Genomic DNA, 12,249 nt, shown 5'->3' on the forward strand with positions numbered 1-12,249 from the left:
ACATGATGAAAATGGGAGGAAGGAATTTGCTAGATCTTGCTTCTTATAAAGAATACAGATTCTCCAGGAGGTTCTAAGGATTATTTTTTCTTAGTCCATAAAAGAGCTGAAATATTTCCCTCAAGTTTATATTTATTTGTCTTGCAGGTTACAAACATTCCAGGGGTGAAGATCTTCCAGTGCTGCAACTCCATTACATTTGTCAATGTTCACTACCTAAAGCGCAAGCTGTTAGAGGGGGTGAAGGCTTTCCTCCCCAGCCTCTCTCTACCTGCTCCCCTCCCCTTCCCCGAGTATTCTCCCCTCCCCCACTCACCATCCGTATGAGACCCCCTCATATGTCTTTCAGGTTGAAATGGTAAAGGTGCCTCTTACAGAAGAAGAAATTTACAGCCTGTTTAATCAAAATGAAGATGGCCCCCAGCAAGGAAAGCTTTGTTGGTGTTTCTGCAACTGTGATGAACCAGAGCCACCGCCCAGGGTTAGAAACATGTCTTCTTTTCTGCATTTTTCTCCACATTTTATAAAAAAGAAGTGCACTAGTAGTTTTAAAAAAAAAAAAGAAAGAAAAGAAAAGAAAATCTAAACCCCCTCAGGGATTTTAACTCTTAGACGAACCATGAGTAATTGGAAATCAAAGATTTCTACTCAGAAATGGAGACACGGGTTCCCTTTCAGGTTCAGATCTTGCCCTGAAAGTAGGAGGCAGGGGGAGATGTCCTGACTCCTGATTCCCTTCTCAATGGCCAGCAACTTATCTGAGCACAGAGTACAGTCTGCCTGTTGACGTTGTCAGTAGTTCCCTGGTTGTCCCTGTTTCCTTGACTTTTATCTTAGCTCCCTGGCTATCTATTTCTGAAAACAAGTGACTTAAAGATTGTTTTCTAACTGCAGCAGGGTCAAAGGCAGGCAGGGTCAAGGTGGCTGGGGTTCCCAAGGATCTGTCAGAGTCTCCTGATGTCTGCCTGTGACCCGGGAAATGATGATGTGGGGTGGAGGGCAGATAAGCAGACATGGGGATTTTACAGCGTCTGAAGATTATTTTAGCAGATGAGTTGTAGAGCTCATTAATTTCCAACTCAGATTTGGTCTAAATATTCCCTTTCCCCAGGGCAGGGCTGTTCATTTCCAGCTTCAAGGCCTTTCATCCACACAAACACCCTGGAGGAGCAGCTCTATCTACACACACACACAAGAACACCTCCCATCCCCTTCATCACCTACAATACCAAGCACTCACTCTCATTGCCATACACTCGAATGGAGCATAGGCTCTACTGAGCTCCTGGAAAATACCAACTTCCCTGCCAAGAGGACTGCTCTACTACTAGAACTAACACTATCTCTAATTTTTATTTTGTATCCACACTGCACTGAATATTGTAGAGAGTATTTACAGGACATCAGAAAATACATTTTAGAGTATAATATGATGTAGTATTTATTGATCTCATACTGTGTGCCCAGAACTATGACACTATGAAAAAGGAAAATAAATTTTTAGGGGCCTCTGTCTCCAGGTAGTTCTTTTTTCTTTTTCTCTTTAATTGTGGTATAAAATGCATAACATAAAATCTATCATCTTAACCATTTTTAAGTGTACAGTTCAATAGTGTTAAATATATTCACATTGTCGTGCAATCATTACGACCATCTACCTCCAGAACTTTTTTATCTCGCAAAACTGGAACTCTGACCCATTAAACAACTCCCCATTTCCTCCTCCTCCCAGCCCCCGGCAACCACTATTATACTTTCTGTTTCTGTGACTTTGACTCTTCCAGATGCCTCATATAAGTGGAATCATACAGTATTTGTCTTTTTGCAATTGGCTTATTTCACATAGCATAATATCCTCAAGGTTCATCCAGGTTGTTCTTTTTTTTTTTTAATTTTTTCATGGAAAAATTTGAACATATACAAGAGTAGAGACAAGTATAATGAGCCTCTATGTACTCAACATCTACTTTAAGATTTATCACCTCGTATTCAATCTTATTTCATCTATATCCCTACCCACTTACAGCCCCTCAAAATCACAGGATTATTTTGAAGCAATTTATGGAATTTTAATTCAAACTGGGGAGGATTTTCTGGCAGTCCAGTGGTTAAGACTTGGTGCTTTCACTGCTGTGGGCCTGGGTTCAATCCCTGGTCAGGGAACTAAGATCCCACAAGCTGTGCAGTGCGGCCAAAAAAAAAAAAAAAAGAAAAATCAAACTGGGGAAACAGCTCTCTATTAATGTGACATTTAAGGCTATTATTGTATTTATCCATCCAAAAATATACATTTTTTTCACATCTCTGAAATTTAGATGCATTGTACAATTGATGGCATTATTATAGTTTAATTTGCAGTGTTTTGTTTGTTTCTTGACAGTACAAAAAGTAATGGTGCATCTTAAAACTGATGAAATAAGATGGTAAACCATACCATGCAGTATTGTTATGTTCTAAATCGTGTGTTTATATTCTAACCACTCTAAGACTTCAGTTAAAGAGATTGGCATGAACTCAAAAAGGCAGGGAAACTTCACGGTAGTAATGGACTTAAGCTGGGCAGGAGAGAGAAATTTGGATTTACGTCAGGTAGGAAAAAGAAGGACTCCCAGTCCATGAATAGGCTTGGACAAAGACACTGAGGTAGAAATAAGCATGGGATCCTCAGAGTAAGAGGCTTGGCCTGGGCAGTAAGTTCAGGCAGACCCGGCGGGAGTGGATTGTGAAAGCTCTTGAAAGAGTATAGAGTAGACAGAGAGAAAGGGGAGGCTCTCAGAGGTTTCTTCTGCCTGAAGGACCTTGTATCTCCCCAACACTGAGCCAGTGCTCAGCTGTCCCCCAAAGGCCTGGCCTCAGTGACTGTCAAGGCTTGGGGAGCACCTCTCTCCTTTGAACTGTAATATTATCATTTGTCCACACCACTTTTTTTTTTAGCAATACAATATATACTACCTTGTTAGTTTTAATCTTTACTTTTTTTTTCTATTTTTAAATAGAAAAGCAACAAGCAACAATGTTACTTGTTGTTCACAAGCAACATTATTAGAACAACAGATTTTTCTTAAAGAAACATCACCCCAAAGTATACCACTCTAGCAAATGAACTCTTCATTTTCCCACATGCCTTACAGTTCTTGTCCATTTAGGTTGTTATTCATCCTTTAAATGGACACGTGCCCTCTCCCCAGGTAGAATCTGGTCCCTGTGACTGCAGAGTCAGCATTCACATCTTTCATGCCATTGTATTCCCGGTGCTTGGTCCTGTCCTTAAGCGACATAGGCCTATTAGGAGCATGAAAGGAGTGAAAGGTAAAGACAGCCACACTCAAGTACCTTTTGTCTCCTTAAGGAAATGTGACAGAAGACAGTTTCATTGATAAAAGAAGGAGGTGTTGAGAAAAGGGACTGATGGAAGAAATACTTCAAAGTTCTAGTAGGTGCGGGAGACTAATTAGAATCCAGGGATGAGGGAAAGGAATAAATCAAAGACGATTTAAAGTCTGGCTCACTAAGACAATGATAATGTCACTGACGCGCGTGGGGAAGTTGGGAGGGGTGGCTCTGAGTGGTGAGGATCAGGAAAGATGAACGTGGTTTTAGTCACAAGCTGGAAGCGACGGTGAGATATCTAAGGAAAAAAGGTATAATGCATAGTCTGCGGAGTTTTCCAAGAGAGAGGGAAGTGAGTTAGTAGATAGGAACAGCATAGTTGCAAATGCTTCCAGGCTTGTTTGAGTCTTATCATAGTCCTCCCCTAACTCTGTCATCCCAGGTTGTTTACACAGAACGATTTGAAAGTAAAGGGGACCTCGACTCGTCGTCCTCCATTAACCTGGTCCGCTGCTCACGTTTCAAAATCATGGACACAAGCCAGACTATGTCCGATCACCAAGTACCGTACATAACATCTTCCACATCCCAGAGAAATCCAAACTACAAGGAGGTGGAGAAAGTTTGGCTTTCTGATGACCCCTCTAGGAGCATGTCGATCACACTCCCTGATGCTTCTGAAACTCAGGTTGGGGGTAGAACACTCCTGCCTTACTCGACTTCATCTCTTCTACCCAGCATCCACACCATCATCCTGGACTTCTCCATGGTACATCTTGTGGATGCACAGGCTTTGGTCGTACTAAGACAGGTAAGTACTAAGGAGGTTTTCACAAGAACCCTGATCCCCTCCTACCACCACCATCCCAGCCCTGATCCTGATTGAATCCTGTTAGTCACTGGTTAGCTGCTCTGTGACTCCCAGGCCACTAGGAACTTGAGCACCAAAGACAGTTTAAGGTCAACCAGAATAAAAAGAAAATGAAGCAACTCTGATTTACTAAACTAGGGTTGATTCCCTAACCATGGCATATTATTTCTCAAGGACTGAAAGATAAGAAACTCTTAACACCATTGAAACAGCAATCTGTGCCACACCCAGCAACTCCCAGCGTATCCTGGGAGTTAGCTACAAAAAATGTCAAGGAATAGGTTCAAATGCTACAGAAGAAAGTTCACAAGGAATTCTCCACTATTCAGCTGCTCTAAAAGGCACTCAGGTTTGAAGAAGTTGTGATGAAATGACACCCCAAGCATGGGGCCGCCCGGTCCGGTACCTGTAAGGATCTTCCCCAGTTCCTTCTTCATTGCCTGCATCTTTGGGTGAAAAGGGCAGGAAAGATTTTTCCTTCAAAGCTATGTTCCCTGAGTCCTGGCTTCTCTCCCACTTTCTGGTTTCTCAGACAGATTTCATTTCTCTCCTTCTTGTACAATATGGAAGTTTAGGTGCACAACTAACCATATTGGCTTTATTGTTTAATGTCTCATAAGTATGAGACATTAAAGACATATTTAATGTCTCAGTGTCTTTTTTTTCGAGCCAGCTTATCTCAGTTTTTAGTCCTCTATCTCACTCTTGCTCCTGTTGGCGATGGCTCAGGTTTACACATCCTGAACCCACTCGCTTCCTGGCTCTAACTGCACCCACATTTTTTTTAAATTTATTTAATTAATTTATTTTTGACGGCGTTGGGTCTTTGTTGCTGTGCGCGGGCTTTCTCTAGCTGCGGCGAGCAGGGGCTACTCTTCGTTGTGGTGCGTGGGCTTCTCATTGCAGTGGCTTCTCTTGTTGCGGAGCACGGGCTCTAGGCGCGCGGGCTTCAGTAGTTGTGGCACAGGCTCTAGAGCGCAGGCCCAGTAGTTACGGCGCACGGCCTTAGTTGCTCAGTGGCATGTGGGATCTTCCCGGACCAGGGCTTGAACCCATGTCCCCTGCATTGGCAGGTGATTCTTAACCACTGTCCGTCCCCCACCCCCCCACCTTTTTTTGAGATATGCTCCTTTGGCTGACTTTCCTTCTTGTATCCTCAGATTCCATTTTAACAAAATATTTATAAATATTTTATCCTATGTCTTATTCCTAAGTGAAGATGATTCTGTCTTAAGTGAGTCCAGCTCCTCTTTGATCTAAGGCAATAGGAAGCTTGTCATAGCAGAAAGAACTCTGATTGGTGGTCTGTGGATGTGTGCTTTGTCCTGGCTTTACTACCACTCACTGTCCATCAGACCCGAGGTAACTTAATAAATTGCACTTCGTTTCCTCATCTATAAAATGAGAGGCTTAGAAGAGATTTACATTAAGGTCTTTCCCATCCATGAGACCCTCTCCCCACCAACACCCCACCCCCTCTCCATTTGTAGGCTCAAATATACTTGATAATGTCTTATCTTTGGGACTTTTCCATCTTAGGTTGTACTACTGGGCTGTGTTCTCTTCTCCCAGTCTTACACTGTAGCTGTGGTTTTAGATTTCATTGACTACACTATCGAATGCCTCTTACATGCCAGACTGAGTTGAGCACATTTATATACACTATCTCGTTTAGTTCTCACAACAGCCCCGAGAGACAAGCCATATTTCCCCCTAAGAGTCCTGTGCTCGCAGCTAGGAAGGGGCCTGCCCGGCACTGGAACTTAAAGCCTCTGACATTATATCACTCTTCCCCCTGTTCTGTAGTATAATTGGGCCATCCTTTCCTCTCTCCTCTCGTCTTCCATTTTTTGGAGGCACCATATGTTCTGGTCCGTGGCATAACCCTTCCATCAACCTGGCCTACGTTTATGACTTTCTGCTCCAGCCCCATCATTGAGGCAATGTCCGGCACCTTAACTTTGCAGGCTTCAGAGATTCACGGTACACCCTCACACTTTAAAAAGGCAGGTTTCCCCCCAGGTGTCTGGCTCTGTGTGTGTTCGGGTTTGGTTTGTAGCTTCTGTGGCCAAAGCATTTGAGAAGAATGATTTCTTTGACACCGGCATCACCAAGGCCCAGCTGTTCCTCACCCTCCACGACGCCGTGCTGTTTGCTTTGTTGTATCCCGCCTTGTTGGAGGAAGTCATTATGTTTTGTTTACTTTATAATTGAAAACTTGAACCCACTAAGAAAAATCCCAGTAGTTGTTCTTATTAGAGACAACCACTCCATTTAAGCTTCTTCTTAATTCACGATATTTCTATCTCCCATTGCTTGTCATTTAGAGTGTGTCTATAGTGGCTCTTTACCAAATAACTTTATGATTTACTGTATGATCAAGAATGACTTTCTTGTTTCCCCTTGGTAGTGAAAGAAGTAGAGTCTGTCTGTTTTGTTTCTTTTGACACTCCAACTTAGTGCCCAGGTTTGGAACCTGTTGAGTCTTAGAGTATTAAGGTGAATGGTGACTTCTTTTGAATTGAACGTTAAGATTTATAGCTCCAGAGCATATATATATAGGCTGAAGTATATACTTGGGGTCAGTGTCTGATGTTTTACTAAATTCAAATACAACTTTGCAGAGCAGCACTGAATATGATCCTCAGGGTTCCTGAATACCTTTCCCAACTATATCACTTGACCATCTCTGGGCCACATTTTGCCACCTCTGCTTAGTGGACTCCAGAGAGAAGGAGGTCACGTGCAAACACTAAGCAATAATACCAAGGTATAATTGTTCATGAGGCCCGTCCAGTGTGTCCCCATCACACCTGTGCCTGTGTCTATCCTAGCACTGTCCTCATGTGAACATTTATCTCTTTATGTGAACTGTTTCCCCACTTAAGGCTATGGGCAACCCTCCCTCTCACTCCCCACCCAAGACCATCTGATTCTCTTTTGTATTCTGGCACTTTAGGCATTTCCTGGCATAAAGCAGTTCACTCATCAAATGTTTACAGAGCTGAATGGGGTGGGGATGCAAAGGTACATATACCCCAGACAAGTGAATGACCAAAGCAGTTTTAAAACTCAGCTAATTAAAAGGCCCTTTCCTCTACTGAGCGTGAAGATCTCTAAAACTGGCTTACTCTCTCCCCACAGATGTTCAGTGCTTTCCAAAACGCAAACATCTTGGTGCTCATTGCAGGGTGTCACTGTGAGTATCTTTCATCTTATGAAGAGGACTGTGTTTTGTATCCTGGATCCTCTCCTCCCCAGATGTCTGACCCTGTGTGTGTTCCCGGTTTGGTTTGTAGCTTCTGTGATCAGGGCACTTGAGAAGAATGATTTCTTTGACACTGGCATCACCAAGGCCCAGCTGTTCCTCACCCTCCATGATGCTGTGCTATTTGCTTTGTCAAGGAGGTTGCCAGAGTCCTCCGAGTTAAATGTGGATGAATTGGAGACAGTGATACAAGGAGCCTACTCAGAAACAGACAAGGTTGGATGATGTGAAGCATCGGGGTGGGGAGTGGTATGGTGGTGAGGTGGGAGGAGACACCTAATCAGATAGAGATGAGCAACGTCCAGGAAAGGTTTTTGAGTGTGGCTGTCCCAGAATTTGAAATGTTGAAAGGTTCCCTTACCAGTTGGTAAATAGCAATAAACCTGAGTCGCAGGTTCCCACACTGCCATGGCATCTGGGTGTCATTCAGGATCCTTTCCCAACTGAAGAGGGGTTACCCAACCCAGCAGAGGACTCAAGGATCTTTTTACAGCAGGCTTGGTTAGTACCAGTGCCATACCAGTTAATAAATATTTTAAATATCTCCCTTAGCTATCCCTTTAGAATCCCCCCCCACCACCATCCTTGGGATGGATAATAAAACTGATGAACTAGCAGACGTAAAGATCTGCCAGTCTAACTCTATGGCTAGAGCAAAAGGTGGGGACTATAGACAGAGATAAAGCTAAAGAAGATAGCAGGAGGCCAGGTCATGAAGGGCCTGCTGAGGATTACATTAGGGGGTTGGAAAGACAAGTAAAATCAAGAAGACAATATGTCCAGGAATGCTGACCAGACCATTGTTATTTAAATGGTTGACCATGAAATCCAGGCTGGCTACAAAAACTAGAGAAATTGGAAGTTATGGATTGATTGAGCCTGAAGCATGGTAAGTAACTGAGGAACCAGAGGGTGCAAAGAAGATGAAAAGCAAATTTAGGCCAGAAATATTTTCTACTTTGCCAGGAACCCATGCTTTCTGGTACCTTAAGTCCTACTGTATTCTGAAATTCCTTGACTGTTCAAAAATTAAATCTAATTGGGAAGTTTTAACCCATCTAATTGTGTGTATTTCAGAAAGAAGAATCAAAACATAAAATGAGTAGCCGTCTTATAGAAGCCCCCAGAAGTAAAAGTCCAGCCTTCATACTCCAGGACCCAATAACAGAGGAGGAATCAGAGCTAGACTTTGATCTGTATCCCATGCAGGAGTCAGAACAAGAGACTGGGCTAGATCCAGACCTAGACCTGGATCACGAGATGGAGCCTGAGTCAGAGCTGGAGCCTGAATCTGAGCTGGATCCAGAGACAGAGACCAAGCCTGAGTCCACATCCAGGCCAAGCTCTCAGCAGCAGTACTAGCCTCTGTATCAGTTTATAACTCCCCAGTCCCCACCTCAGACTCAGCCTAGGACACAGTCAGTAGAGAGTAGGCATCAGCTTATGAATTCACTTACATCCCAGAGCAACGCCAGTGAGGATACCTTGTAGATGAGCTAGGAATAAGGGGTCAGATTCCCTCAGCAAATCCTCCCCACCCAAATGGGGCCACTTGGTCTGGAGATGCAGGCTAGTTACAAACTAGCAGTACTTGCTTTGGAACTCCTCCATCTGTTGGCCTTCCTCCTTCCTCAGCGCTGGGATCACACTCCCAGATCACAATACTAAACACCAAGAATTATCTCTGAATTCCTTATCCAGGTTCACTTCGTTTCACCTTCAGCAGATGTTCCACTGAAGGATTTCCTTCTTCACACCCCTCACCTCTGTGCTTTTTTTTTTTTTAAGACCATCTCTAACTTATTCCTCTCATCTGTGTTCCCCTTTCTCTAAAGAGATGAGGCTCAAATAAAATACATAACTCTAGTTACATTTGGACCCTTCCTGCATCTTCTACCGTTTCTGTATTCTGTATGCCGAAGGAACTGTCAGGTGGAAGAAATCCCAGAAGTAGGTAGATACAGTGGGGAAGAGATGAGCATGAAAAAGAAAAACTGCGTAGCATTTGTACTTTATATGTTATCTTCACTGCACTGCTGCAGTGGGAAATAGGGGGTAAATAGGTTAAGTTAGGCCAGGCTGGGACTTCCCTGGTGGTCCAGTGGTTAAGACTTTGCGCTTCCAGTGCAGGGGGTGCGGGTTTGATCCCTGGTCGGGGAACTGAGATCCCAAATGTCGTGCAGTGCGGCCAAAAAAAAAAAAAAAAAAAGTTAGGCCAGCCTGTGAAGGCTTGTAATACAAAGAACTGTTAGGCTAAAAGCACTTTTGCCGTCACTCCAAGGTCAGGATCTTATCCTGACAGTGTTTCAGAAGGCCAATAAGCTGTACCATCCAATGAGAATGTTAGCTCTATAGAACTCCCCCTGGTCTTCACATTCACATTCACTGTTGCTTCTTTCTTATAGGTTTTTAAGATCCAGGCAATGTAGGATCTGTACTCTTGGTGGACCAAACAGTTAAAATCTGTGACAGACACCAACCCCTTAGGAATTGGAAAAGTCAATCAAATCACTAGTTTGGTCCACATTTAAAAAAAGTTTTAAAAATTTAAAAAAATTTCCCCTCCTCCATTAAAAAAAATCTAGTATTAAGGTACAACCTGAAGAGAAATATAAACCCCTGGGCAAAGGCATTGGGAATACTGAATTTTATTTCCCACTCAGTAAACAAGATTCCCCTTGCTTAGAAAATCAACTTCTCTCACCTGTTAGATGAAAGAAATACTTCTTAAAATAAGTGTCTCTTATCACAGAGATAACAGGTGCATTTATTCATTCTACGAACATTTACTAAGCATCTGCTATATACACAGCACCCCAAACTGTGGGGTAAATAAAACAATATTATCCCTCCCTACTTTACACATGCATAAAGTGAGACATAAGTTTTGTAACTAGCCCAAGGTCATATACAATTGTACCCTAAAAGAGGTGGGGGGCCCAAGTTGCAAGCTTCATTTGTTCATGTTTACTCAACACATTTATTGAACTCCTACTATGTGCCAGCCACTGTCCCAGGTGCTGAAGACACAAAAGTAAGCAGAATAGATGACAAAGATAATTATAAATTGTGATAAGTACCTTGACGGTAAAATACAGGAAACAAAGAGGGCATACATCAGGAGGACCTGAACCTATCTTGGGTGTCAAGGAAGCTCTTCCTATGGTAATGACAATGACCTTGCATCTGAAGGATGAGAAAGAGCTAGACTGAAAGTAGGTTCCAATGACTGCTAGGAGGGCAGAACCAAACGGGGGACCAAGAGTGGTAACCATGGGTAAGTACAGAAGCTGGGCACCCAGGGACACAGCCAGATGGAGCCTAAGGGTGATTACCATGGCACCAAGGTCTCAACCAGAAACTGGTTCAAACCAGGCTGTCAGGGTGGCAGGAACAAGCACAGAAGTGTTTCAAAACCAAGAAAACATTTCACATTTAAAACAGGAGACTAGGAAGTGCACAGAGAGCCGTTTCTGTGGGCTGCCACCCTCTCACTCCAGCTCCCTTCCATTCCCACATTTCCATCAGAGGAAGGTATTTAAACACAGAACCAATGGCTTCTGAGAGTCTGGTAGAGTTTAGACTTCGGACCTTTCTGTTACAACTGCAACATAGCTAAATCTTGATTTTCATGCATGACCTCAGAAAGACCAACCTGATGCTTGGACTATAGCCTATCTTTAAAGCATATTCTTCATAAATCCATAGCATCCATCCCCTCCTGAAATAATAAGATGAAGAAAAATGGTCAATTGATTGTAAACAGTTCAGCATTAAAGAAAGGCTGAGTCTTCTTCCAAAATGCAGATTGCCTGAAATTCTAAGACGTTTCAAACTTTACAAAATGCCATGGTTTGGATTGGTTAGCTCACTTTTCATTGCGTGGTCATCATTGCAGATTTTATATCTCTAATAAGAAATTGGAGAAAAATTTTAAAGACTAAAAAACTAGTATAGGCCAAATCTGAAAGAGTATTTTTCTCCATTACTGAAAAAATCTCAAAGTAGTTTATGTTCTACAGTAAATGGGTTATGGGGCATGATTTTCACATATAAGAAATTACGTGAAGTCAATACAACTGCAGAAAACTGGGTTTGGAAAAGAGATTGGTCAAAATAGGTGACCCTAGGTGCTGTCTCTAAATATTAATACATTAAATGTCACAAAGCCCAATGGATTGTAACTTGATCTTACCCATATCTGATTTAGATGACAGTTAGATGAGACTTTGGACTTAGACCTTTGAGTTGATGATATGTGAGAAGGACATGAAGTTTGGGGAACCAGAGATGGAATATTATGGTCTAAATATTTGTGTCACCCAAAATTCACATGTTGAAATCCTAATCCCCAAGATAATGGTATTAGGAGATGGGGCCTTTGGGAGGTGATTAGGTCACTCTTACAATTATTAGTGGGATCAGTACCCTTATAAAAGAAGCCTCAGAGGGCTTCCCTGGTGGCGCAGTGGTTAAGAGTCCGCCTGCCGAAGCAGGGGACACGGGTTCGTGCCCCGGTCCGGGAAGATCCCACATGCCGCGGAGCGGCTGGGCCCGTGAGCCATGGCCACTGAGCCTGCGCGTCCGGAGCCTGTGCTCCGCAATGGGAGAGGCCACAACAGTGAGAGGCCCACGTACTGCAAAAAAAAAAAAAAAAGAGGCCTCAGAGAGAAACCTCCTCCCTTCCACTATATGAGGACACAGCAAGGAGACAGCCATCTATGAACCAGAAAGTGGGTTCTCACCAGACATCTAATCTGCCAGCACTTTGATCTTGGAC

The 12,249-nt window shown here is 43.1% G+C and overlaps 1 protein-coding gene across 1 annotated transcript in view; it reads left to right on the top strand.

Moving 5' to 3' along the window:
• Positions 1 to 9,257, top strand: part of SLC26A8 (solute carrier family 26 member 8) — a 72,799-nt gene extending 63,542 nt beyond the window's left edge. Inside the window, 6 exon segments of the mRNA XM_060021928.1 lie at positions 148 to 240; positions 350 to 481; positions 3,773 to 4,141; positions 7,346 to 7,400; positions 7,501 to 7,685; positions 8,547 to 9,257. Coding sequence (XP_059877911.1) covers positions 148 to 240; positions 350 to 481; positions 3,773 to 4,141; positions 7,346 to 7,400; positions 7,501 to 7,685; positions 8,547 to 8,960 — 1,248 coding nt within the window. The 3' untranslated portion in view covers positions 8,961 to 9,257.
• Positions 9,258 to 12,249: the final 2,992 nt, after the last annotated feature.

The sequence above is a fragment of the Delphinus delphis genome, chromosome 10 (genome assembly GCF_949987515.2).
Source record: "Delphinus delphis chromosome 10, mDelDel1.2, whole genome shotgun sequence".
Taxonomy (NCBI): Eukaryota; Metazoa; Chordata; class Mammalia; order Artiodactyla; family Delphinidae; genus Delphinus; species Delphinus delphis.